The 27582-nt window shown below is 40.0% G+C and overlaps 2 protein-coding genes across 8 annotated transcripts; one reads left to right on the top strand and one right to left on the bottom strand.

Annotated features, from left to right (window-relative positions):
- Positions 1–29: 29 nt before the first annotated feature.
- Positions 30–19528, bottom strand: HNRNPK (heterogeneous nuclear ribonucleoprotein K). 5 transcript variants are annotated; one of them, XM_048504536.1, is made up of 16 exons: positions 19374–19528; positions 17322–17385; positions 17146–17218; positions 16254–16351; positions 15632–15688; positions 14231–14274; positions 13296–13368; positions 12195–12308; positions 9869–9997; positions 9035–9336; positions 8806–8860; positions 3950–4000; positions 2554–2575; positions 2392–2474; positions 1895–2064; positions 30–1145 (listed from the first exon to the last, which is right to left on the bottom strand). In XM_048504536.1, exons 3-16 carry the CDS (start codon positions 17192–17194, stop codon positions 1112–1114), a joined length of 1281 nt encoding a protein of 426 aa, XP_048360493.1. In that variant the 5' UTR covers positions 17195–17218; positions 17322–17385; positions 19374–19528; the 3' UTR covers positions 30–1111. The 5 variants fall into 5 exon arrangements, with proteins under 5 accessions (XP_048360493.1, XP_048360495.1, XP_048360496.1 ...); XM_048504538.1 differs by lacking the exon at positions 19374–19528 and adding an exon at positions 19005–19137 and having other exon boundaries at positions 30–1085; XM_048504539.1 differs by lacking the exon at positions 19374–19528 and adding an exon at positions 19005–19137 and having other exon boundaries at positions 12195–12302.
- Positions 19248–27582, top strand: RMI1 (RecQ mediated genome instability 1). Of its 3 annotated transcripts, none has more exons than XM_048504533.1 (3): positions 19248–19712; positions 24098–24182; positions 25599–27582. In XM_048504533.1, the coding sequence occupies exon 3, from the start codon at positions 25635–25637 to the stop codon at positions 27330–27332; it is 1698 nt and encodes a 565-aa protein (XP_048360490.1). In that variant the 5' UTR covers positions 19248–19712; positions 24098–24182; positions 25599–25634; the 3' UTR covers positions 27333–27582. The 3 variants fall into 3 exon arrangements, with proteins under 3 accessions (XP_048360490.1, XP_048360491.1, XP_048360489.1); XM_048504532.1 differs by lacking the exon at positions 19248–19712 and adding an exon at positions 21111–23895; XM_048504534.1 differs by lacking the exon at positions 24098–24182 and having other exon boundaries at positions 19249–19712.

Genomic DNA, 27582 nt, shown 5'->3' with positions numbered 1-27582 from the left:
TAAAGTTAAACAAGAATGGCATGGTGTGGTATCTTCCATTGTCATTTATTGTAAACAAAAAAAGTTTAAAGTTTTTTTAAAGGAAATGTTGCATCTGTCACATCCAGCTAGGTGGTGTTATGTTTATTCAAGAAAAACTAACGTAAACTATCAAATGATTTTTTTAACATGAAAACAGCCAAAAGCTCTTTCAATTTTGCACAAGCATTCCCTATGTAAATCAACAGAAAGGAGATACAACTGTGTAATTCAAGGCTTTATACAATGCAAACATATTCAACAAGTTACAATTTGATATAGGCAGAATTGCCACAGCTAAAAATGACTACGCTTTAGGTATTCTCTACAATACTTAATATTCCATGACAAACCAAAGTTTTGCAAAATTTTATTGAGTCTAACATATTGCAGTACAATGATCAGGGCATACATCTGAAGTAACAAAGATAAAACTGTTTCCTAATATTGTTTGTTTCTTCTCATATACCAAACTTTAGAGTAAATGCACGTATCAATATTCCTGGATGTTCTGCTTCTCTGGTATAGGGGAAAAAAAGCCAAACAATGAATGGTGTAACTGATGCATTTTAAGCATTAAGTATTCATTAAAAAAAACTGCAAGAATTGGTTCACTAAATTTATTTTTAAAATCATAAAACATCTTACAAAAGAGCATTACATTCTGCACACTGCTCTGCACGGATGCCAGGAATGAAGTGGCTGACTAGGACTCTTTCCCACTTCAAAACAAAAAAGGTATAAAGCAGGTGATTCACAAGGTACAGCAAAAAAATTACAGTTTACAACCAACATAGAGCAAAAATAAAATCCACTTTCTCTGCTGCTGTTTCAAAATACCAATGTTAGTTTCACAAGCCACCCCCCTCCCTCCCACCTATTTGTAAAGAACTAAAACATTACATCTGGTGACAGCAAAAATATCACTACACTTCAAATGCAGAACACCTATGAAGCAGAGGAATGTTGGCTTTTTAAACAGAAGCAGATTTAAGAAAAAAAAAAGATGCAGGACTCCTTCAGTTCTTCACTAGTCTTAGAAAAACTTTCCAGAATACTGCTTCACACTATAAAAAAGAAAAAATATCTTGCATTAGAATCCTTCAACATCTGCATACTGCTTCACACTATAAGGAAAAAGAAAAAAAAGGCATGTATTAGAATAGTTGAACAAACAATTTGAATCAATATTTATAAATACATTTAATACAACGTAAGACTTAATACAGACTAGTTAAAGTTTGACAATTTAGTAGTAATTTGCAGACAGAGTTACACATTGCAAGATGCTCATTAGAAAGCCAATGTTAAAAAAACAACAAAACAAGCAAAATCTAAAGCCGTTATACATGGCAGAAACAGAAACAATGCTAGTGAGGTGTGAAATGCTGCATTAACAGCACCAATAGTTTTCAACTTGTCCTGTAGAGGCATGGTCTGTGCCATATGGTAGACTGCGATTTGTTGTCGATTTAGTTATCTAAAAACAACAAAATCACTAGTCTTCCACACAGAACTAGACCAACATCCACTGAAATCTTCTACATTTTCTACAGGCTCTATTTAACAGATTACATGTAGATTTTTTGCAGCAGTTTCCACCAGAGAAATGAGGACTGCTTGGTTAAGGTCACTTCCAGCAAGATTAGTTTTAAGGTTATCTTCATTGAGTAAGAATGGAAAACAGAAGAGGAAGGCATACTACCAAGTGCAGAAGTTAGTAATAAGTTCTACAAATTATTTTATATGCTCTCTTTGAAAAAGTTTAGTAATCAAATACAATGATTTTAGCAATTAAATAACAATGATTACTAATGCAAAGTTTAGTAATCAATCTACAAATACAGTTAACAGATAAGGTTGTATGTCAACTTGCCTGTTCTGCAGTAAATACTGTGCATTTTGAATCTGATCCTGTGTGCCTGTAATAGTTATTATGCGATCTTCTGAGCCCTCTAAGGGTTCATCAATTTTGATTGATGCTCCTGATTCATGACGTATCTGTTTGATCCTCTGACCTCCTTTTCCAATGATAGAGCCAGCCAACTACAAAGAAGCATTATATTTTTAGTGACAGCTAGAAAATTCAATATCCTGAAAATGACTGCTTTAGTCACAAAATAATATCACTATGATAGTTCAAATTATTACACAACTATTCTGGCTAATTTATGTTCACTAGTTAGGGAAGATGGAGAAATTAACAGCATTTTAATATATTCTTTTCACATCCAAGATAGAATATGCCAAATGTATCAAGAGAAAACAGTAATAAAATAAGTCTGAAAGACAACATGCAACATGAGATAGAAAAGTAACATGTTGGAAATTTTACTGCAAAGTATATTAGATTAAGGGAATAAATATACTTACGTCTTTGGGTATTGTAACTTGTGTTGTAATGATGGGTCCACCAAGATCACCATAAGATCCACGGCCCCCTGCATAAGAATAGTCTAATTTGAAACGTATGCATCTAGTTCTTGTAATGAATAAAGAGTAAATAATACAAAATACGCATGCATTAAAACTTACCATATCCTGATCCACCCTCAAACTGTGGAAAAAGAAAAAAGTTTCATGTCATCGCTTTTCAATCTTATTAAAGCATGCACGCAATCACATCAAGATAGCTGAAAATACTTTCTGCCATAAAATAACGATGTTTGGCATCTCAAGGGAAAGCCTTTTTTCGGACAAAACTGGAACATATTATAAAGCAAGACCTTTTCATAAAATCCCAAGTGCTGCCTTTCAAGGAAAATCCCCTTCCTTGAAAGGCATGCATGAAAAAGTCACCACCAATTTAGCATTTGCTAGGTAGTACTTTTCCATGGCGTTTTCAGGTGTTAAGTAATCAAGTAGAAAGTACTGTATACATATATGCAATATAAAGCACTAATGATATCATCAAACAACTCCTAGCAAGAACTCTGAACAGAACTACATGATCCTTCAAGTAAACACAAAATGTAGCACCAAAATGATGGAATTTTCCTCTATCATTGTATTTTGTCATCAGGAGAAGACTTATAAACAGTATGTGTGTAGATTTTAACTGTGTGCTGTTTTTATACAACACATTTTAAAACTTGTTTTGCTGTTTTTGTTCACCAAACCCTAAACTGAGTGAAAATTAGGTTTAAATAACAAATAATGAAATAAGCAGCTTAATTTATATAGGAGAGCTAGGATCTCAAAATGGTACTTCATTCTAAATGTTCAGTATTTTCAATAACAAAGTGAATATGATCCACTACATTAACCTGAACCTATTCCTGTCACACTGAACTCTCCTGAACATTCTGAACTAGGATGGCTGGTTTTAGTTACTGCATCCAAGCAGCACTTCAACATGCTTATTAACATCAGTCAGATCTATGGTATGGTTAAGTTAAATTTAACTAATGTAACATGGACTGTAGTCTTGGACACCTGAAAACAAAAGGAATGCTTCTGAACAAAAATCAAACCCTTTGAAATAAATTTCTATCTGAACCAGGCAATTCTGTTGATGGTAACAAATTGGTCCCCTATTTATACTTCCTTTTAATTACTATTGGATTAGTCCAGCCAGGTTTTCCACTGGGGGGAAAAAGAGGAAGAAGTATCTTTGGACTACTCAATAGGCTATGCTGAGTATCATGAGCCCAACATGGACAAAATCCACAGGGGCCAAGGATTGTAATAAGGAATGGAGACTGAGTGAATTAGCAGGATCCAGGCCAATACCAGAATATTATAAATTGTGACAAAAAATGTGTGCAAGTTAAGACCAGACTGCTTGAAAAGTCAGTGTCATTTTCCCACTCTGGCCATATTCATGACATCAAGAATTTCCACACATGGCAACATTCATGGACATATTCTTTAGTAACAACATCAGATGAAGCAGCATTGCACAACTAAAAAAGATGAAGAATGAACTCACCATTTCCGGTGTTTCTATGTCATCACAGGCATTGACATGACATTGCATCATCTTGTTAGATGAGACACAGCAGAAAGAAAAAAAAGACAAAAAAGTATTTGAAATAATCTAGTGTCTTCAATTATATAGTTAACCCAATGAGACATGCATACACAGCAAGATAATAGGTACATTAAAAATTACAAGAGATCCTCAGGTCAGATACAAAGAGGCAGACAATATATAGCGCCCAATTTAAATGCACAAAACCAAAGTTCACCTTCTGATGAGAGATTCTGAAGATAAAAAATGGCAGTGTAAACACATGTACATCCACCATACCCAAAGCAGTACAGATCTAAATGTTGCATGCTAATACAGCTCTTAAGTTTAAAAAACCCTTAAGCAGGAGCTTCACTATTTACCATCAACATAAACTTTCTTAACATGCACATAAATTGAAAGTGGTCTTCCAGTTCTAGTCACACTAAAAATGAAAGTCCTCTACTTGAACCACAACAGTAAAAACATGCTACAATTGTAATACAGTAAGTTCATTTGATACTAAAACTTATCTGGAACAGAGCAATGTTTTTTTTTTTGCTCAAAACAATGCCAAAATTAAGAGCTTAATTTTTCATATAACATTTGTTTAGCTAATCCATAATGCTAAACAGTGGACAGTCCAATGCAGAGGTTCAGGAGAGGATGGTGCGGCTGCAGCATCATCCCACCACCTCTCAGGACTTTTCAGTGAAGGGGGGCAAAACAAAACAAAAAAAGCAAAAAACCCCAATGCTGGAAAACCATGAACATACAGCACCCCAGAGCTCAGGGTCATGGTACATCCAGAGGCAAAGCCGGAGTGGAAGCCAACTAATGTCAGTTCCATCCTTAGCCACAGTCATGCCTCTGGAATGCCCCTGCTTCACTGGTGGGACCAGCAGTGGCTTTGGGGTGTCCAGGGAGGCTGTGGAAGTCAGTGCCTGCTGATTTGCCCTTCTGCCAGGGTAACTGCTCTAGGAAGGCATTTCTGCAGGCATAGGGCCATGCCACCTCTACAACCCCCTTCAGCCCCCCTCCCCACTCTGGATTGGGCTGTAAAGCAACTTGTTCATTCAACCACGAAAGGTCAATAATTACTATATATTTCTAATATTCGTTACTTGTAAAAAAAAATACTAGCATCCTGTGCAAAACTAGAATTCCTCCAAAAGATATAAACCTTGCTGGAGATTACTACAGGCTGCAAACTGGCGCCTTGTAATTTAAAAGACTTTATTTTTCCCTACTAAAAATTCTCTGGATTCTGCTCTTCAACAGCAATGTAACTTCAGTGTTCTCATAACAGGAAAAGCACTTTGGTCACCTAGGACTCCTGCCATGCAACCAGTATTATGGAGCAAGCAACTGATCCACACTCTGGGAAAGCATTTCTGTAACTAGACATTGGTCGTTAAGGGTATAAAATACTGATAAAAGTACTTGTCTGAAACTGTATGGAAATGATTACTGTCTGCTGCAATAGAATTAACACATTACACTCATCAATTACCTCAGAATTCATTGGAAAGATATCTACCGTGTTACAGCTTCCACTAGTTGGCAAAATTACACAAAAATACGCATTCCACACTGAACAACTTATGCAGCAATGTTTCATAGCAAAGCTTAAGGGAAATTTAAAATAAAAATATGAATAGGTAAATTCAAACTATTTACTTAAAAAATACTTTCCACAAAATTGCCATTGGTTGGGACAGGGTAGAATAGCAAGTCCAATAAAATAAAATATAAATTAATTTCTGAATCAAGTAACGGGAAAGTGTTAATGTGACACACCATAAATAATATAATGAATACTAGAACAGTTAAGGACAGAAGCACTGGCTGTACAATTTCCTTGAGGTAAAGCCAGTTATTGCGGCTGAAGAACAGTCAGAAGTTAAAAGGGGAAACTTGATAATTGCCCCTGCTCTTAAGATTTTTTCTTTTGAATAGAATTTTACTAGCATATGTTCTCATTTTCAAAGAGGTGTACTACTTTGTACATCCTCCTACCAGAGCTAAGTTTGGAGGGGACAGCACATCTGATACTGATTTGAATGGATGGCAAGTACAATGGTGTGTCTAACACTCAGAAATCTTTGATTTGACAAAAGCTGTAGTTCCTCTTAATTTAAACCTCCTCAAAGACTATTAGCCAGGTTCATGTTTGGAAAGTGTCCCTAAAAGCTAATACTTTTTAAACGGTCTAGGGCAAGGGTCGGGAACCCGCGGCTCGCGAGCCGCAAACGGCTCTTTCCCGCTTGTGGTGCGGCTCCTGGCATGGCCCCTTCCTCCCCTCTCTGGGGCTTTTCCACAGATCTATCCCTCTCTCTCTTGTCCCTCTCTCTCTCTCCTCCTCCTCCTCTCTCCTAGTCACCTCCGTTCTCCTTTCCACCCTCCACTTTCCCCAGCTTCTTCCTTCTTCTCGGAGCCTCATTCGGCCGCCTAATGCCTCTTAAATCCTGCCCCAGTGCCTTCTGCTAATATTCTCCCCTGGGTCTCCAACGAGGCTCGGGCCGGGGAGAGGTGTTGTCAAGGTGACTCGCTCGCCAAGGCTCGCCCCGCAGCACTGGCCTCGTTGTCCCTCAGGGACGGAGCTGGGCACATTGTCAGCCGCAGCTGGGGCTGCGGGGCCAGACCGAGGCCCGCTGCTGCTGGGGCATCGCAGCTGCGCCAAGGCGTCCAGCCACTTCCGCTGCGTCAAGTCTGGGGAGGGAGCCTCCGTGCAGCCTCGGACACTCCACGCTCCTGGGGATGAACGGGGAGCTGCGCAGAGTTTCAGCATCCCGCCCCTGAGCCGGGCGCTGCTATTTTCTCTCCTCCCCTCAGGGTAGAATCCTGAGAAAAAAGCAGCGCCCGGCTCAGGCCGGGATGCTGGCTGCACGCTCCCCGTTCATGTGGGAGCGTGGGTGTCCGGAGGCTCCTCCCCAGACTTGACGGCCGAACGAGGCTCCGAGAAGAAGGAAGAAGCTGGGGAAAGTGGAGGGTGGAAAGGAGAGCCGAGGTGACTAGGAGAGAGGAGGAGGAGAGAGAGAGACAAGAGAGAGAGGGGTAGATCTGTGGAAAAGCCCCAGAGAGGGGAGGAATAGCAGAGAAGAAGGAAGAAGCTGGGGAAAGTGGAGGGTGGAAAGGAGAGCCGAGGTGACTAGGAGAGAGGAGGAGAGAGAGACAAGAGAGAGAGGGGTAGATCTGTGGGAAAGCCCCAGAGAGGGGAGGAATAGCAGGGAAGGAGGTTGAATGTAGTAGAGGGGGGGGGGAGCTGAAAAGATAACTGAAAGCTGGGTAGAAATATTAGAGACAGAACAAGGGGGAAAGGAGGAAACAGACTGGGAAAAGGTCATAATCAAAGGGTTTGAAGCGGACCCTGACGAGAAGGGAGAAATTGAGGAAAGAGGAGAGTTGCCCTTTATACAAAGCGTGCATAAAGGTAAAAAAAACAAAATACTCAGTGTTTTCTTCATTTTAAATGCCAAAAAGTATTTGCGGCTCCATGAGTTTTCTTTTCCGTGGAAAATGGGTCCAAATGGCTCTTTGAGTATTAAAGGTTCCCTACCCCTGGTCTAGGGCAGTGATGGCGAACCTTTGGCACTCCAGATGTTATGGACTACAATTCCCATCAGCCCCTTCCAGCATGGCCAATTGGCCATGTGGAAGGGGCTGATGGGAATTGTAGTCCATAACATCTGGAGTGCCAAAGGTTCGCCACCACGGGTCTAGGGCAGCGGTTCTCAACCTGTGGGTCGTGACCCCTTTGGGGGGTCAAACGACCCTTTCACAGGGGTCGCCTAAGACTCTCTGCATCAGTGTTCTCCATCTGTAAAATGGATAAATGTTAGGGTTGGGGATCACCACAATTCAAGGAACTGTATTAAAGGGTCGCAGCTGAGAACCACTATAGGGGTTCCTCAAAAACACTCAAGTCAGCTGCTTGCAGTGTTGCCACTTTTTACACTTCAAGAATTGGCAGACGTGATACAAATGCATTAACACAATGCGCTGCCCCAGATCAACCAGCTTATTATTAAGTGATTCTTCCATCAGTAGCGTATTTATTAAAATGATCAGGTGCCAAATGGAGTATGGAGATGTTCTGTCAGGACTACGATTGAGGGCAGCCACACTATTACTTATAAGCTGGCCTCTCTCTCCCTCCTCTTTCCTTCCCGTTCTTTTTTTTCTATCCCTTCCTTTTTGGTTTTCTGTCTCCTTCCCAGTGAAGCAATGAGACAGCTGCTAGCTGGTGGCATCCCACTGTTATTTTTGGCATGTCACAACGTGGGAATGTTTTTCCTTGAGGTGGGGTAGGGAAGTAAGAATACATTTTAGAGTGCCATCTGTATAATAGGGTATATACCTTCTAGTTTAAATTAAGTTTATGGCTTTAATTGTATATTTTAAATTATGTTATACGTGCATACATTATATGTTGCTAGCTTTACCGAGGAAGGGCAGGGTAAATTTATTTTTATTGTATTTATTAATTATGTTTGCCACCCTTCCCCATGCAGGCTCAGGACAGCTTCCAACAGATAAAATTATAATAAAATTCAATGGAAAAAATCATCAAATGCCTTATTTTTAATATCAGGTGGCAATTAAAAATCTTATTTTAACTCCAGCATATTCTTATTGTTTATAATGCGGGAGTAGAGACAACTCTATCAGTTATAATGGTCTAATTCATAAAATAAAAAATGAGTCTTAAATTTTTATTTCACTTTTTAAAGCTATTTTGAGTGTGAGATGAGTGGGATCGCCATGTTGCTTTCCAGACATCTGATAAGGAATTTCTCCCTACCTTACTGAAAAGAAAAATTACAAAATCATACCATTCCATCGTAGCGATCACCAGGTCTGCCTCTGCGATCATAAGACATGAGGTCCCTTAAAAATGCAAATTAACGATTCAGATTAGTTGCTTGTGTGATGCTCCAATTCTTTTTCTCTAAGCACACATAAATTAACTGCAATTCCACCTGCAAAGTGCATCACCCCCTCATCTCTAAGATCAAAGCTGCTCAAAGTAACACTTCAGAATCCTGTATAAAATCAACTTACCCGCCTCTTGGGGGAGGAGGAGGAGGAAGAGGAAGATTGCGAGCTCTGCTGCCACCTCTACCACCACGGCCTGGAGGAGGGGGAGGTGGTCCTCTGCGAGGGCTCATATCATCATAATCTCTTCTTGGAGGCATGGGACGACCACGACCTGGAGGCATTCGATCAAAGCCACCTCTGCCACGCATTGGAAAGCCTACAGGGCGACCCCTTCTGTCATCAAACATCATTGTAAATCCGCCATAGTCGTATGTTTCATCATAAAAATTTGGATCATAAGGCTGTGCCCGTCCTTTGATTGGTGACTAATATGAGAAAGGAAAAAGATTAAATATACCATAAATTCCTATTTCAAAAATATAAAACACCAACTCTACAGTCATATTGAGCCCTTTGACCCAGGAGAGGGGCAGGGTATGTCTAAAATAAAGAACAGACTACATATTAGGGTGTTGTGAGTTTTCCGGGTTGTATGGCCATGTTCCAATAGCATTTTATCTTGACGTTTCGCTTGCATCTGTGGCTCTGAAGATCCTCTGAATATACCAGCCACAGGTGCAGGCGAAACGTCAGAAGAAACTGCTACTGGAACACAGCCATACAACCCAGAAAACCCACAATACGCTAGTGATTCCAGCCATGAAAGCCTTCAACAATACACACACTACATATTATAGAACTGATACGCTTTTTTTCTAGTAATAAATTGTATTACATATAGAAGGCACATTTTCTGAAATTCATCTTTGAGACACCACTGTAACGAGAACAGCATACTTCCATAATTTTCCCCAAATACCCTTTTTATGCTAACTTTACAGGCTCTCGACTAATTACCTCTGATATAAGATCCAGTATTATTTTGATGCATTCCACAACTCTATCAGGCTTTCCACCAATTAGCACCACTCTGTCAGAAGAATGAGGACAACATTCTTGGAAAAGCTTAATGGTTGTTTGAGTGTTCTGTCAACAAATGCAGATAGAAATATTTTGTACAAACTTGAATAAAACATAAAACAACTTAGCTGCAAACTATGTTGAAATATGTATGCTGTACGAGTATAGACAAAGTCATGCAGGTTGCTCGCTGGGGAGGGGAAGCACACTCTCACACAGCTTTTCTCTACATATATTGCAATTATACTATCAGTACATCCATATTTCTCTTCACGACCTTTTAAATTCATTATAGGAACATTCTGTAATTCCATTTACTTTACATATAAATTAATCAAGTGTGTTTCCATCTTAACCCAAGAAGGTATGTCTAAATCAGAGCTCATCTTTTAAGTGGTCACTGACATAAGTTCCAAGGTTGTGCCAATCTGTCCTCCCTGCCAGACCTATCAATAAGCTTGTTTTTTAAAATAAAAATCAGCAGCTAAGGGCTCCACTACCATATACTAAGGAGAAACATTTAATGAAATTCAATGACATGCACCAGTCAGAAAATAAAAAGCAAAGTTCTTCAATATGCAGTTGATAAAAAGAGTGAATGCTCTATGCAGTACAGACTGTGCTCATTGTATACTTCAAAAAACAATTAAAATGCCATATGCTCCCTTCCCATGGTTGTCCCTATGGGTTCAACAATCTTACATCATTTCACCAATACACCGGTTTTACAGCATTCAGCATTTCAATTTAAGAGATTTTCAAAACAGACAATAAAACCTGGAACGAAAAATGTAAGCTCCATAACCCCTCAATAACCCAGCAAAAAAGGTACCTATAGGCATCTTGGCAACCCTGAAAATTAAAAGTTTTCTTAATAGCTTCATACTAGGAACAACCAATCTTTTTCCAGTTGACAAACTTCAGGTAACTGAAAATAAAATATATGCTACCTCTTAAAAAACAACAACCAGTTCATTACTGCTATCTACCATTCCTCTAGTAATGACTTAACTTCAATATACAGAAGACCATATGAGACAGAATGTTTTCTCAGATATCCACACAAGGCTTTACATGTAACAACTACCATCCTGCTTATGGCTGGGAAGTGCAATCAGTGGAACTCATACAGAACTGGAATTCTATGCTCCCCCTAGCTAAATACCTCCAAACCAATATGATTGCATTATGGGCAAACTGGTTTCCAAGCTGTTCCTAATGACAGGCTCACATACAGCCCATTAAAGTAGAATTTCAATTTTGGGGGGGGGGGGGGGAAGCTAGAAGTACATTAACTAAACATGAGAAGCAGCACCCCTGACATTAGCCTCCACCTATCAATTGAGGAGATGACCTATCTCCAGAAACACTTCCAAGATGCCCTTCGCAGATGTACAGTCCAGCAAGGAAAGGTATTTTCTCTAGTTAGCAACAAGCAACTTAAGTCTTGCCTGGAATGGGCATCACTGTCTCTAAAATAGTGGCCCTCTCTCAGCAGTTTTGTGTATATATTTAAAAGGACATCAAACAGTTTTACTGTGAAATACTTCATAAAAGAACCCATAGAAAAACAGTATAATTTCTAAACTCTATCTCTATTCCTCCATTCAGGAATCTTGAAAAAACCATTGCAGTGCAACTGTTCCTGCTTCCAACACAAGTGAATGATCCATAAATCCTATTCTCCCCTAATTAATAAAGATTTCTGCACCTCTTGTACAATGGTTTAAAACATTTTAAGAAAGAAAACCAGGATACAAACGTCCATTCAGTATATCCAAAAGCTTTGCAGGATGCAAGTGAGCAAACAGCTATCACCCCAGAGATTCTTCTTTCAGATGAGCGCCAAGTCTTATTCAATTACATTCATTTCAAATTCTACTGCAAGAATCTTCAAATAAAAAATCTGCCTGCAAGTCTTTCTTACCAGAGGTCTATACACTGGCAACCAGAAACAGATACCTAGGAACCACTACCCTACCTGGTGGGAGCATTAAGCTCCTTCTCCCCTTGAACATTTGGGGAACAAATTCTACTTTCACAAGATAAACCATCTAAAACATCAAGTATGTTGGGATTTCAAAGTATTCTAGAGTAACTATTTCATCTGGACAGGAAGAATTTTAGGAGCATTATGGAATTCATATTTTTATCACCGATGATGTACTACAAATATACCTGGTAGCACCTATAACATGAAAAATAACTATTTAATAATGACTATACTGTTTAGATGGCTGTGTATCTCTTTCAAGACAAATACCTCTCGGAGTTCTTTGATTTTAGCTCCTTTAACACCAATAATTCCTCCAGCCAAACTCTGGTGAATCAACAATCTTAATTCACAGTCAAAATCACTTCCTTTGTAGTGCTGGTACTTGTAAATAAATTTAGGGAAGAAAAAATTAAGGTAGTTAACAGAAGCGGACTTAAATAACTTTTACAGGTTTAACTTTGATACATGTTTAACAATTAAAGTCAAAACATTTGCTGTACAAAACAGCATTAATACAAAAGTTCCATGAGTCTTAAAGACTTCTAGAACTATGGCTGAGTCCGGACGGACAACACAAGTTCACGGAACCCATTTCTGTTACCTTTATCGCTGTTTGCACAGGCCAGCCAGGATTGTTGGGATCCTGGAGGCAGGCGAGAATTCCCCCACCTATTTGAATGGAATGGCAGCCACCTGTTAGAGTATCCACAATAATGGTAGCCACCTGGGGAATCCACCATAATGGTAGGCGGAAGGGAGTGGGGACTGAATGCTTCCTGCTTACAGGCAAGCAGGGTTAAAGGAAACCTGGGTTTTGCAACCTGGGTTAAAGGGAAAAAGCTGCCAAATAAGAACTTGTCATTTAACTCATGTTCTGGCCAATAAAATGGGTTAGAAGAATTTGGGGGGCAAGTTCTGTGGGAACCCCCCCCCCCACAACACTTTTAAAAAGGGTGTCAACCCATTTCACTTGGCCCATGCAGAATCACCCAGTATTTTTCTTTCTCCCTTTCCGCAAGGCAAAATTCAACAAGCACATATGTGTAGTACAGGCAATCTGCAGTTCAAATGTTACAAAATCCCACTGGCCAAGTGCAAGCCAAAAGTGGGCTATTTCCAGTATCTGCAGACTGGAAAAGCAGATTACTTATCTGAAGGCCTAACAATATATGTGGTAACCCTGAAGTCAAAGCATAATTTAAACCAAGAAATACTGTTCTAACATTAAAGCTTCATTTTATTTCAAGAACGCAGTAGAGCTTGTGTCATCTACCCACCATCAAACCAGGAATCTAATCTAAATCATGGGGGATGAGTTGGCTGCAGGAAATTGAATTTATCAGAAACTAGGTATTCCCGAACACTTACCTCTTCCAAAGTAGGGATAATTTTCTTCAGAATTTCTCCAATTGTTTCAATGTCTGCACTTATACTCAGTATGCTGTCAAATACCATAAGTATCAGGTGTCACAGATAAGATGGGAAAAGGTAAAGTAAGTTGTATATTCATAATTCTATGGATCATAAGTCAACTTTACAAAGTAGGTCTTACAAATATATTCCCCATTTAAGTAAACCTGTTTACTGAAGTTACAGCACATGCACCTTGTTTATGCCCAATATGATAAATGGTACAAGTTCAAAATAAGGGTTTGGAGATAGGCTTTTTGGAAGGGCTCAGATTAAGTGGACAAGAAACTGAAGAAGAACTGAAAGCAGAAGTGAATACTCATGTTCCCCGCCACCATTAATTTAGGATACCCTCACTATCACATTATTCATCTGGCACACCTTCTCATAGGAAACATGGGAATATGCAAGTGGTGAACATTATATTTGGAATAGGGTTATGAGACCAGTTAGAAATTAGATTACTAATGGGCTCCGCGAGAAAACGAATACAAATGCAAGACAAAAAGGACAACACAAATGAGAAGTGAAGGAGAGTGAACCAGGAGTTAGCATTTCATCAGAAAAAATTATGAGCAGGCAATGCTGGGGGAGCAAGGTGGGCCACAAAGACAGAGCAAGAGACTATTTTGAAACAATCTGATTTACAATGCAGCAAATATGCAACAATTGAAGCTGTGCTCCTTCCATTGAAATAAAATTAGTGGATTGTTGGGTGGGCAACTCACGTAAAAGTTCAGTGACAAAAAATACTTAATGGGGAAAATAAGACAGAAAACTTAAAAAACAATACACCGTCTACGGGGATACTATTTAATTATATAAAAGGCAGGTAATAATATACATTTCTCTCTTTCTAATCAGGCAGTGAGGCATAAACTGTTGGGACATACCGCTCGGGGCCACTGCTGTCTGGGACTGAAACACTGGCATTGTACTGCATTGGTCATTGGCGTTCGTGGATGTTGGCATTGGGCATGGGCATTCAATCAGAAGTTGTCAAGTAAGGCACCCGTTTGGCAACGAGCACATTTTTGGGCATAGCCAACCAGGGTTTTCACATGGGCGTTCAGGGGCGGATGGGCCAACGTCATGGTGGGCAACGCAGGGGCAAGTCGATCCAGTACATGGGCAACGGAGAGATATATGGCCAAAAAAACAAGGAGAGGGAAGAGGGGGAAAAGCAATAAATTTTAATTTAATACAAACTATACTCATTACTCTCAATGAAACAAGCTTAAGTTGTTCTGAAGACTAATACAATAACGGATAGCTACAATGACTGTGGCTTAACAGTTATGGACTGTAAAAATGAGTTACTTGGCCTAAACTGCTTTTAACCTAAGTTGCAGTAGCAGGCTGGCTCATGAGGGTAGACACAAAACCTGTAGAGCTTCAGGTTACAGAAATCCTGGGAAAATTGGGAAAGCCACTAATCCAGGAATTATATGTATGAAATCTGGATTTGGGTAGGTGAATTTTTAAATAAACTAGCTTCAAAAAGGTCAGTTAATGCACAAGTGATTGCTACCCAGTTCTCGCTTACTGTCTCCTATGTCAGATCTAACAACTGAAGTTGACAGAGCATTCTGCAAGAGTTTATTTTACATAATGAAAATATCAAACACAATGTGAAATGATATAGTGCCAAATATTTCATTTAACACCAATATTGCTACTTTAAACTACTGAATAAACTATGAATAGTCCACTATAAACCACAAATTGCTTTTTACAAAGCATAATATTAAACTGAGGCTTAGTTAATGCTGAGCGTGTCTATTCACAAGAGTCAACCCACTATAAAAAGGTAAATAGATTCAGTCATGTTCACTGAAAATTCCTTCCTTAGTAAAACATATCTATACTACTCTGTCCCCATATATAAAGTCATGCTAATCTTAAATATCTCCTTCCCAAACAGATGGAATGCTTCAACATTTCTATAACTGGGCAAAGAACAGGCAACTTGACTGTTTTCCAGAAATAGCTGAATACTGCAACAGGAAATTATGGAGTTAAGGATTTAAGCTCTCTTCAATATTGCTACTTAAGGCATTAAAATACACAATTTAATGTGATGATTTCCAAAACAAAGTGACAAGAATCTCTTCACGATTCATTCGTTTTAGTTAAAATACAAAAGGAACATTCTGACACCAAAACTAATAATCATTGCCTACAGTTTGTACTGAATACCTAAGTCTACAGAAATTTCACAATTGCTAAAAATGCACAAAATTCGCCTTAAATGCTATGCACAGTATAATAATGTTTAACTTTTAAACACTCACGTCTGTACGAAGTGCCTTAATATTTTTGCCACCTTTGCCAATCACTGCTCCAGCATTCTGAAAAGAATCACAAGTTAAATTTTTCCAAATGAAATGAAGATAAAACAAAACTCATGGGTAAAGGATGAAAACTGGATAACTAACATTACCCTTGTTTCATCTGCCTAAATTCTCAGGGAATAAACTGAAAAATAATCTCAATACAAGCCCAAGTACAGTCTAACTTCAGGTTGTTTTTTCAATAGTAATACTATTACATCTTTAACATACACAAGAAAACAGCATAATAGTATCTGCCATTGTAGCTGATCAAGAAAATAGAAATGGACGTTATACCTACAAGTCACTAAATTGTCTGATCTGCAGATGTTATTTTCTATTTCATAATCAGTAATTGCTAGGTCATCCTCAAAATAATTTCCTCAGCTCAAGTGACAGAAACATTTTTATTTCCTTTAAATAGATCATTTGGTACAGAATTCTGTTATAGTCTTTCCAGTAAACTTTAACAGCAGTTCCAGATGTGATCTCAGTCAAAATTTGTAATGCAGATGACCCAACTTACTAACTAAATGCCATGTACATCATTTGCAAGAATAAAAGGAATAAAAAGGAAACATACTTTACTCTGAAGCAGAATGCGCAGTTCAACCATCTCATCAGTATTTCTAGACCTTTTGAAGGCCTGCTCCTCTTCAATATCTTCAGCAGGACGTTTGCCTAGTATTTGAAAGAACAATGCAAACATTTTCTCTTATAAACATAGCTTTTTAAACATAACTTATATTAGTGTAACATTATTATTTATAGAATAAACTCGTGAGACCAGCTACCTAGAATTTGAAATTCTATATCAAAAGTATTTTCAGCTCTCATATTGACCACATCCAAATAATACTTGGAATTAAATCTAGCAATGAATTACAACAATATCCAAAATAAGGCTGCAATTCAGTGTTCTCATTACTCGTTTATAGTAAGAACCACTATAAACTACAGATTCATGACTATTTTAAAAGTGCTAGAATAGCCAGATTTCAAGTTTAAATTTCTGGCAGCAATTATAACTGTAACTCTCAAACAGTTCATTTCTAGTTACACTATGATTTATTTAGCCATGTGGCAATTATGCAGTTTCAATCATCCATTTACCAAGATTTTGTACTTCATGTAATTTAAACAGTCCACACTAGAAATGCCTATATGTCAAATTCTGAATGCTTAGCATCCAAAAATTATTTCTCATCAAAAATAACTGTAAATTTGTTTCAAAATTCAGTACAACCTCTTGCCAAGACAGAAAAAAGTAAATGTGTTATCACTACAAGAATTTACTTTGTTAAACACTAGTTGAATAGATGGTAAACAGTCCTTTCTAAAGGACTCATCTATAAAATTGGCACCTCAGAATTAAAATTATCTGTCTAATGGTCAGAATTCATGATAACAGTAAAAAATCAATTTAGTTATTACTGACGACAGAAGTCCCAATTCAACATACAAAGTACACTTACCATTGGTTTCTGTGTTAGTGAAGGTTTCCTCTTGTTGTTCAGTCTCCATTATCTTTAGACTTGTAGATACAATCTGTCAAATAATAAATCTACTGAAGAACGTGTACAGATAACAGCAAGCTCTACATCTCCTAAAGAAATTAAGTCAGATGGGGCATCTGGGTTTTAGTACTTACCTATATTATATACTCTTGCCAAGCAAAATTTAAGTGTTCTGGGCGGGATCAAAAATCAGAGACCCTATGAAAAGCAACAGAGTTTTGGTCTTGATCATTAACAGATTAGCTTGCTTAATTAAATTAAAGATAATCCAAGGACAAACATTAGTTAACTACTATCCAGTAGTATCTACTCTCTGCAGACTAAGCATGAAATATAGTGAGCTTTCTGTTATGGTACACTATATTTTATGAGGGTCCTTTATTTACAGCCAATTAACATAATGATTTTTTTAAAAGTCTTCAATTTTGTAGTTCTAGGTTTTACTGCTCATTTTGAATACAAGAAAAGTCCTTGGGCACTACATTTAACCACTGAATGCTTACGTTATATTTAACACACAAAACATGGAATTCAAACCTAGGAAAGCAAAAATTATTTTATATGATGTAAACTGTTTATTTTATCTGTTGAAACAAAGCAACAGTAAATTCAGCTTATTATTTAACAAGAAGGCAGTGAGCTAATTTATCTTTTATCACACGGTCACTATAAAAAATCAGTCAATGACACTCTCGTAACAACTTCTGTGACAAATATCAGTAACAACAGGAAAGGAACAAAGTGTTATTTTCAGTAAGAAGTAGACCGTTATCAGGAAAATGCATCCCTACATCTTTATTTTCACTCCTTTGTTTTGCACCAACCTACACCAAAACACAACTGCGGTGTTTAGACGTATTTCAAAATCTATAATAAAGGAAGACGACTATTCGAGAAACCCCGTCTTAGTGTTGTTAGCAACCGAATGGAAGGAGTACGCGGGGAGGGGGGGCAATGAAGTGGAGGATGGCTATAGGATTAAATAGACGCCAAACACTCAAAGCAAATTTCATTCACCTTTGAAACAAAAAAAAAATCCCCACATCCACTGGTTTATCCTTCCCAAGCCTCAGGCGCGGTGGTCTTCAGGACAAGACCCTGCTGTTTCTAATAAGAACCCAACCGCCAACAACCGCCTCTACAAATATTAGCCTCTAGCCCACGTTAAAAGCGCGACGGAGAGGGAAGGCCCCGCGTGGCTGATTGCATAAGCCTGGCTTGTTTTAAGTGTAGACCAACGGGCCTAAAAATGGCGGCTGTAGCAGCGGACTTCGCTGTAATGGCGACTGCGAGGAGGAGCCGGGAACGGAAAAAGTGCCGCCCCGCAGAGGTTCCGCCGACCTCGAGACGCAAAAGATATCCAAAGTCTCTCGCCTCGGCTCATTCGGCAACAACAAAACAGGCTGTAGCGACCGCAGTCTGCGGGACCTCGTGAGATTCAACAGGCCCGACAAGAAAAGGACGAGGAAACGCCTCTCGCTCCCTCCCTCCCACCCCCCTCCATTAGCCGCCATGATCTATTCCGCAGCAGCCGCCACTACAGACAGCGCCTCTGTCTTGCGCGTCCTCCTCCGTTCCCTCCCGATTCGGATCCCGCGAATAAAGCGACGGCCTCGCAGGTGAAAAACAAGCATTAAGGAACCTAATCACCACACTACAGAAACCTCCCCCACTCTTAGCAAGGAATATCCCCCTCCCCACCAGCGCCTTCTGGAATTTGCCAGGCCCGAGCCTCGTAAGAGACCAAAATACACTAATCGCCCCTCTCAGACACACCAAGGAAGGATTGAAGCCCCTCGAGCCTGCCTACGCCTTACCACGCTGCGCACTAACTCTGCCGAATCCACCTCAGGGAGTGCGAGAGAAAGGAGAGAGACTAGTAATCGTGCCCGCCCGCAAGCACCCGTCACCGGCGTTCTCCCATTGGCTCCCTCCCCCAACTATCCAATTCCTATTAGCTGCTAGATCTGTCTTTCTTCCATCAGAGGCGGTCTTCCCTCGAGTCCCGCCCTCCGTGGCGGCCTTCTGTGCGCCAATGCCGCAAGCTCGGCTGAGGGCCGGTGAAGCGGGTGGTGTGGGTCGGCTATCAACGCTTTTCGTTTCGCCGCCCTCCCATCTGCCCTTATTTTTTGTAATTCGTTTTTCTCCCCTCTCCTCTTTCGGACTGTATATTGGATAATACTTACACTACAAAAGTAGTTCAAAGAATGATTGATCAGAATTCCTATAGTTAAGAACAGTGCGGGAGCGTTTCAAGGAGAACGAAACTGACTTGAGGTCGCGATCGAGCGAGAAAATGGCGCTTGTGAAAACTCCGCCTTGTCCTCGCGAGCTGTAACTGATGGGGGCGGGGTTGACTTCTCGCGAGCCCAACAAGTTAAGTTCTTAGGTCGTTTTGGCGCTTACAACTTTAAAAAAAGGGATGGGAACTTGGGTCAGATAGACGGTGGAATGAAAAGCGGATGCAAGTGACGTATGTTGGGAAAAAGAATGAGGACTAGGAAGGACTAGTCTCGTCTGTACAGGTGGGGTTTGAGAGTGTTTGGTTTCATGATCGACTTGCTCTATTTTTAAGGGATTCTTCAGCTTTTGGGGGGTAGTTGGGACAATGGCCAACTATATATGTCATGACGTCTCTCTCTCTCTGCATATATATGTCCATGCATTAATAGGGTTGCAGCTATATAAAAAACCTGGAGAAATAATTGTCTTGCCCCCTTAATAGAAACTTAATTATATTTATTTAACTGGGTAGTGTTGGCTGTCTCTGTTCCATTATAAATTTGAACTGGGCATTCAAAAATAGCATAATAAAACAGCAGGACATTTTTTTCTGTAGGTTATTGGCAACTCTGATGAAAAATAATACTCATACTATTTTTTTTCACTGTTAAAGAGCTATAGATATGGGCGATTTAATAGGTAAACTGTTTGAAGGCAGAAATTTTGGAGATTACAGGCTTCTGTTTTATAGTTTAAGGCTGTAATCCTATGCAGGTATTCTTAGAGTTAAGTTTGGCTGAACTCTGAGGAATTTTCTCATGAGGAAATGTTTCAGAACATGATTGCAACCTTCAATACATATTTAACTCATAATTTCACTACAGCTTCTAGCTCACAAAAGTAAACTTCAAAACTAATCTGATTGCATATTAGTAGCCTTAAGGAAAAACAACCAATTTTTACCTGGTTTATATATAACTTTGCCTTGTGGTAATTCTTGCTTGGATTTTTAAATTTTTCATGTTAGTAGTAAATCTCTTGTTTTTCAGTATTTTTATGGATTTCAGTCATTTGCATATGTGTTATATATTCTAATGACTCATAGTTTGGTCTTGAGCTTGTCTGGTGAAAGTCACTGGATCTACCTAAGACTAACACTAGGGCCGTTTCCGCACAGCCTGTTTATGGCGCCCTGGGAATGGTAAAAACGCCGTTCCCAGGGAGCCATTCGCACAGGCGGTGCTGCTGCTAAGCAGCAGCGCCGACCTGGCGTCGCTCCCCCTCCCCAGGGCGTTGTCAAGCTGCCCTGAAAAACAACCCTTTAAAGGGTTGTTTTTCCCTCACCAGCGTGTTCCCGGCGGCGCGGTGCGAACAGCACCGCCGGGAATACGCTGTTTCCCTTCCCCGTCCGACTCACCTTGTCCCTGTCGTCGGCCTGCTGGCCGTCGAAGCCCCGCCCACGCTGTCCTCCGACCCCTGGAGGTTGGAGGGCAGCGTGGGCAGGGCTTCGATGGCCAGCAGGCCGACGACGGGGACAAGGTGAGTCGGACGGGGAGGGGGGAAGAGGCGGCTCCATGCGGAGCCGCCTGCCAGCCTCCGCCTCCACGCCGGCAGAATTCTTGCCGGCGTGGAGGCGCCTGGGGGGCCGTGCAGAAACGGCCTTGGAGAATTATGTCTACTGCAGCTAGATTTGAGTCCAGTAGACACCCACAAGAGTTTTAGAAGATAAGCTTTCGAGAGTCAAGGAAACTTTGACTCACAAAAGTTTATTCCCTGAAACTCTTGTGGGTCTCTAAAGTGATGCTGGACTCTAATCTAACTGTTCTAATACAGACTAACACTGCTACCCTCTGGAAATGTCTGGTATAACTTAATTTAGAATATTGTGATCTTAAACATATTTATTAGGAAGCATGTAGAACTTAACAATAACTTAATTCAGATTGGAACACAAGTGTTCAGAGCTTGGTTTCTTACACCATGCTAGGATGGGATTCACAAATTGAGCTCTCAGGCAGCTGCTAAGGACTTGCTGTTTAATGGATCTTACTGCCTACTCCCAGTAAACTGTCTCTTAACGTTGCTGCTTCCTAATTTTGAGCAATGGCAAGGATTTCAGCCCACACCCCTTCTCCTGGAACTCTCTTGCTCATGGAGGGTAGAGGAGAAGTCACCAAGATGCTAGGCAAGAGTGAAGAGGGGATGAAATAATGGGAGTAACATCTGCAACAGGTCCTGCACCTTACATTAATTGTCCACCTGCTTTCACCCCTCATCCTCTCCATTGTCTACAACTAGGAAAATCTTGTGTCTCTCATTAATATTAATCAAGAATACTTGTTTATTATAGCACTGTCAGATGCTAAGAAACCGCCTCCAATGTGTTGGAGAAATACTGCATTGTACACACTACTGGGGAATAGGTACCATTGCATTCAATGAAACTTGTTTCTGAAAAAAAATCTACAATTAGGTTATAAGGCAGTTGCTAATCTTTTGTGCCATGGCATTTATTCCTGGGACTGTGCTAACTGCAGGGTATATAATTGGATTTCTTAAAAAGAAACTGACAAAAGGAAAGGAACTTAAAAAGAAACAGTTTGAGCTGATTTCATCTTCTTTTTTTGCCATCAAGTCACATCTGATTTATGGTGGGGTTTTCAAGGTTAGATACGTTGAGATGTCAGCCCATTATGCTGACATCTCAACTTACAGCAAACTTACCGCGATCAGAAGTAGCATTTACTGTGCCGCCTTTGTTTCGGGGCATGTTTGCTGTTTCTACCCATTGCCCTGTTTCCCCACACTTCTTGCCCTGTCTGCAGCGTGGCAGGCATTACCTTGTACCCTGGGCTTCAGCATTTCTTGTTGTGGGGCTGAGCAGCATTATGTTAATGGAATTGGCAGCTCCACCCTGTTCAACCCAGCTGCATGCATGTTCCCATTGAATGTGACTGGACATTCCCATCCCCACCCCCCTGCCCCAGAAAAACCCTTCATACTAGTCCAATGGCTATAAAAATTCAAATATTTTATGCAGCACGTATCACAATTTATATTGCTTGGAGATTTCAGGGATGAGTGCTCTTTTCACCAATGGGGGAGCTGCAATGCAAGTGCTTATCCAACCACAGCTGGAGAAATCATGTTGGTATTTTTTAGGGGGAAGAGGGGAGAAAAAAATTGTTTTTGGAAATGCATAAAAAGCATCATTTTTACAATGATTATGTTTTTAAATTGATATATTGATATCACAATATAACAAATAACAAAACTGAAATAATAAATCTGAAAAGATTTATGCTGCCTGCCCATTGTTTCCATTCTCTGGCACGAGGAAATGGGAGGGGTGAAGGTCTCCCATCCAAATACTTGCCAGATCAACTCTGCTTAGCTTGTGAAATCAGGCTAGCCTGGACTATCCAGAGCTGATTTTAAACAGCAAAATTGCCCCCCTGTTGGCACGGGGAATGCCCCGATGCAATCAGGAGTTCTGCACAGCCCTCGGCGCTGCAGCATTTCTGTCACATTTTTGCCCCAGTGCCACCCCGGCTTTGTTCTGCGATTTTCCAGAACCACAAAGGTTGAGGTTCTTTTGGAATGCCCCTCTGTTGCTCCAGAGGCTTGCAATGCTATGCAGAACCGAGGCCACTTTTCCTGCCTCACCGCTCTGGCCTCCCCACCAATGGACAGGCACTGAGAATCAGCAAACCCCCCCCCCCCTACATGGGGTGGGGAAGGAGGGGAAAACCCTTGTTTTTTGAAAGAAAAGCGGGGTGTTCAGGTATCGTGAACGGTTGGATTTTTCATGGAGGGGAGCTGGGACAGCCGATTATCTGACACAGAGCTTGGATTTTTCAGGGAGGGAAGCTTATTTGATACAGAGCTTGGGTTTTTCAGGGAGGAGAGCTGGGACGCCCAACCAATGGACAGGCACTGAGAATCGACACCCCACCCCCCTTGCACTGGGAAAAAATGGATGGAGAATCCTTGGGCAGAAAAGCGGCATCTTCCCCCCCCCCCCCCAAACAAGGGAATCCCTGCCTTCCCCCACACATGAGAGGAGTTTACAGAGGGGAAACAGCAGTTCTCTCACACATGCTAGGAGTTTGCAGGGAGAAAGCAAGGATTTTTGATTGGGGGGGGGGCGAGGGTGCCAATTCTCAGCACCTGCCTGTTCTGTTTTAGAAATACAAAAAAGATACTGAATGTGAGTGGGGGGAATGGGGTGAGATTCAGCCAATCCAAACATAGGAAACAGAGGCTGCCTGCGCAAGCGTGCAAACAACTGTGGAAGAGCTCGTGGTACTTTTGAGAAAACCTCGGGCTTGTGGGGAACGATTCGGGGCTTCCTGCACTCACCCTGATTCAAGCAAAGGAAAGAGCCGGGCAGCAGTGGGGAGCTACAAGCAGGGTGAGAAGCTCCGCAGCAGATGCGCTCCTGGATATGCCATGGGGCATTTGGAAAGTGCAAAATAAGCCCAGGTCAGGACAATTCATCTGCTATATCTACCAAAATGAAATAAGATACTGGGGATCAGTTTTCCACTACATTGGGGGGGGGGGGGTTAATTTTAGATTTTCCTCTGGGGGTAGAAATTGTAAAATAAGGGCTAGGAAATTTTTCCCTCAGGGAATTTTTACCTCAGGAAGAAATAAAATGTTGTGGCTACCTTTTATTTTCTAGCCTGTATTCATCACAGGAACATCATTTACTGAATTTGGGTTTAAGTTTTGTTCCCACTTCTGGATACAATCATTTTCAGACCCAGGTAAGATATTTTTTTTATTTTGGGCAATGCCAGTTATGAAGCTTCCGCTCAGTTTCACCCCAGAGCTAGTTTTACACCTGTGTCCAAGAACCCATGCATTTCAGTTTTTGAACAATTAGTCATGCAAGATTTAAACAACCTGTAGCTTCTTCAAGGCAAGTATGGTATAATTTATCTAGACATCTATGGGTATTAAATAATCAGATGGAAGATGACTCTTTGGTCATTAAGGAAGCTGTCAACACTTGTGCTGTTGTATTCGTAAATGAAGAACATTTCCAGTGGACAGGTTTTGGATCGAGTGTATATATCCTGTCACCAAAGACCCTATGGAGAAGAGTTCTTAAACAGACTGGAGTTTAAGACAGTGGCTTTGGGACATTACAATGATTCTGTATCTGTATGAAGTAATTTTCTAGATCCCTATGTTCATATTTCCTGAAATTCATAAGCCAAGTTTTCTGCTACCTGGCAACCCCATAGGGGCACTCCAGGTTCCATATTGGAACCAGTTTCAGAGGGAAACCATGTTGGTCTGCACTAAAACAGCTAGATTCAAGTCCAGTAGCACCAGCAAGTTTGTGGGGATATAAGTTTTTGAGAGTCAAAAGGAATTTTGTGGGTTTCTGAAATGGCACTGTACTCAAATCTATGGAGTCCTTCGGGGATAGGGCGGGATATAAATCCGAAGTAAATAAATAAAATATTGGAACCTTTTTCTCAATATGTACATACATACATACATACACACATTTATTTATTTATTTGATTGATTGATTGATTGATTTTATAGGCCGCCTCACCCCCGAAGGGCTTGAGGCGGTTCACAGTCATAACTATACTCATTAACAGTTACATAAAAACATAAATATAAGTTAACCTGATATGTCCTTTAACTGTGCTTCTTGAGGACTCCTTTTGAAATGTATCTCATACATGTAAGATTCCTTTTGTGTTCATAATAATTATACCCATTTTGTAATATAGTCTTGAGTATTTTCATCATTGGCTGACATTCTTGCCCATTACAGCTGTACAGTGTGGTGTTTTATATTTTTTTCTCCCTTTTCTGTTTGTCTATACCGTGAGAGAAAAAGCAGGTTTTTACCATCCATAGTGCTGAGTTATATTCTCCTAGTTTCACAAACACAATGTTATGGTTGTATGAGACAGTAAAAGTCCAGCTGGCCACTCATCTATTCACCCAGACACAGTTACTACTTTATCTAGACAAATAAGAAATTGGCAGCCTACATGGCTTTTTACCCCTTGAATTGTGGTTTGGATAGAAGTATGTAAGCCCAGTAGTAATTGCCTTATTTCATGAAATTTTGTAAGCAATAACCTGCTTAAACAGATGAGTAGTGAATGGTTCCACCTAGCAGATGTCAAAGGTGTTATTGTGTTTTGTTACAGGGCATTCATAAATTATTTGCTTTACCTTGGAAGAACATGAGTGGGTCAAATCTTGCAGAAAGAGTGGAAACTTGGCTTTCATCTGTGTGGCACATAAAAGTTCCAGTACAGTGGCTACAAGCTTGTATTGACTGGATTCAAGAAGAAAATGGATTTAATAATTTGACTCAGGCTTATATTAACAAGCAAGTTTTTGAGCAATGGCTTCTTACAGATCTCAGAGATCTTGAATATCCTGTTCTGCCAGACTGCATTTTAAATACTCCAAAAGGAGAGCTAAAAGGCTTTTACTCCATACAGATTGATTCAGTTGTTGATGTGAGTCAGCCTGCTTATTCACAGTTGCAAAAAATAAGAGGGAAAAATACTGTAAATGAGGACATTACTGTAGATACACAAGGAACCCAGAAGTCCTGGGAAGCAAAGTCTCCTCGAATGCTGATGCTGAAACTGACTGATGGCATAAATCATATTCAAGGTATGGAATACCGATCTGTTCCTGTTCTTCATAGCAGCCTGTCTCCAGGCACCAAAATTATGATACAAGGGAAAGTGGCTTATCGTTTAGGAGTTATTCTGCTTAACTCAGAAAATGTGAGATTATTAGGAGGTGAAGTAGATAGCCTTATGGAGGAATATGCTGAGGAAAGAGTTCTTGCCAATCTGATTGGAGAAGATGCCTTCCCCAGCACTGTCAGATCTGTTACTGGAGACCCTGGGATTTCCAGACCTATTGATGAAGTAGGCCAAGTCCTAGAACTTTCTGATGAAGAGCTTCTGGCTAATCTAGAAGAAAATGAAGAACTGATGATAAATGAAGCCCCTCTTGAAAGTGGATATTGCAGCAGAAGTACCAGTTCTAATTCGAACACATACTCCCTTCTTCCCAGTAACGCAAGCTGCTCAGATCAAAGCTCTGCAATCATTGCTGCCAATGACCAACTACCTATTCCAATTTCAGAACACGTAGGAGAAGATTTAGATGAATTTCCTTTGGATGATGATTTGCTTTTAGTAGAAGAGATCCAGGAACAACCAGAAGCACAAAACAGAAAAAAATCACCTAGCAGGGAAGATAAATCTGTTAAAAGAGGAATGTGTGATGTATTTGATAATGGTACAAATGATGCTTCTTTATATCTGGATGACTGTTCAAAGAATAAACGTGTACATAAGAGATGCTATACAACAGATGTAATTAGGAACAAAGAAAAAATATTTGATATTTCTAACAGTGGAGGCACCAATGCAGCATCTAATCAATACTCTGACTATATACAGGCTCAAGGAATAGCTACCCTTTTAGATATGCCTCCTTTTACATATATTTCTGTTCTATTAAGTAACAAACCCAAGGGTATGACCAATGTGAAAGTTAAAGCCTTTATTGTTACTCTTACAGGAAAACTCACAAGCAGCAGTGGCTTATGGAGTATAACAGCAAAAATATCTGATGGTACTGCTTATTTAGAAGTTGACTTTGCTAATGAAATTCTAATAAGCTTGATTGGTTTTTCAGTGCCTGAAATGAAGCAAATGAAGAAGAATCCCATTCTGCACCCTAAAATTAAGGAGGGTTTACAGAATTGCCAAAGAGAGCTAATAGACCTCTGTTGTTTAATGACTATTGAATTTAACCCCTCTGAAGCAAAAGCAACAGTTATTGTTTTGCAAGATTTTAATGCAAATGACTTGAACAATTTAAAAAGGCGCCTAAATATAATTCACATGTAAGGGACAAATTTAATTTCAATTGTAAGGAAACTGTTATATCTGAATAGGTTACCAGTTATCACATGCCTTTTTGGCTGGTTACTGAGTTCAGAAAACATCCATGGTAATCTTTTAATAATGAAAAATTTAGTTGCATTTCTCATTTAAAATGTCTTTGATTTAGCAAAGGTTTTTTTTAACTATGTAGAATGTTGGAAATTCAAGATTACTGTAATAAATGAAATCTAAACATGAAGATGTTTAGCCCTAA

This window comes from Sphaerodactylus townsendi, linkage group LG07 (assembly GCF_021028975.2).
Source record: "Sphaerodactylus townsendi isolate TG3544 linkage group LG07, MPM_Stown_v2.3, whole genome shotgun sequence".
Lineage (NCBI taxonomy): Eukaryota > Metazoa > Chordata > Lepidosauria > Squamata > Sphaerodactylidae > Sphaerodactylus > Sphaerodactylus townsendi.
This window is presented reverse-complemented; position numbering and strand designations above follow the sequence as displayed.

What these genes read in the sequence shown, in the direction of transcription:
- RMI1 (XM_048504532.1), top strand. Translation starts at nt 23,858, where the DNA reads ATGCCATGGGGCATTTGGAAAGTGCAAAATAAGCCCAG. An exon ending in AAAGTGCAAAATAAGCCCAG is followed by an intron (nt 23,896 to 24,097) that starts GTCAGGACAATT and finishes TTTATTTTCTAG; the next exon opens with CCTGTATTCATCACAGGAAC. An exon ending in ACAATCATTTTCAGACCCAG is followed by an intron (nt 24,183 to 25,598) that starts GTAAGATATTTT and finishes GTTTTGTTACAG; the next exon opens with GGCATTCATAAATTATTTGC.
- HNRNPK (XM_048504536.1), bottom strand. Translation starts at nt 17,194, where the DNA reads ATGGAGACTGAACAACAAGAGGAAACCTTCACTAACACAGAAACCAAT. An exon ending in GCATTCTGCTTCAGAGTAAA is followed by an intron (nt 15,689 to 16,253) that starts GTATGTTTCCTT and finishes GATTCTTTTCAG; the next exon opens with AATGCTGGAGCAGTGATTGG. An exon ending in TTAAGGCACTTCGTACAGAC is followed by an intron (nt 14,275 to 15,631) that starts GTGAGTGTTTAA and finishes TGACCAATGCAG; the next exon opens with TACAATGCCAGTGTTTCAGT.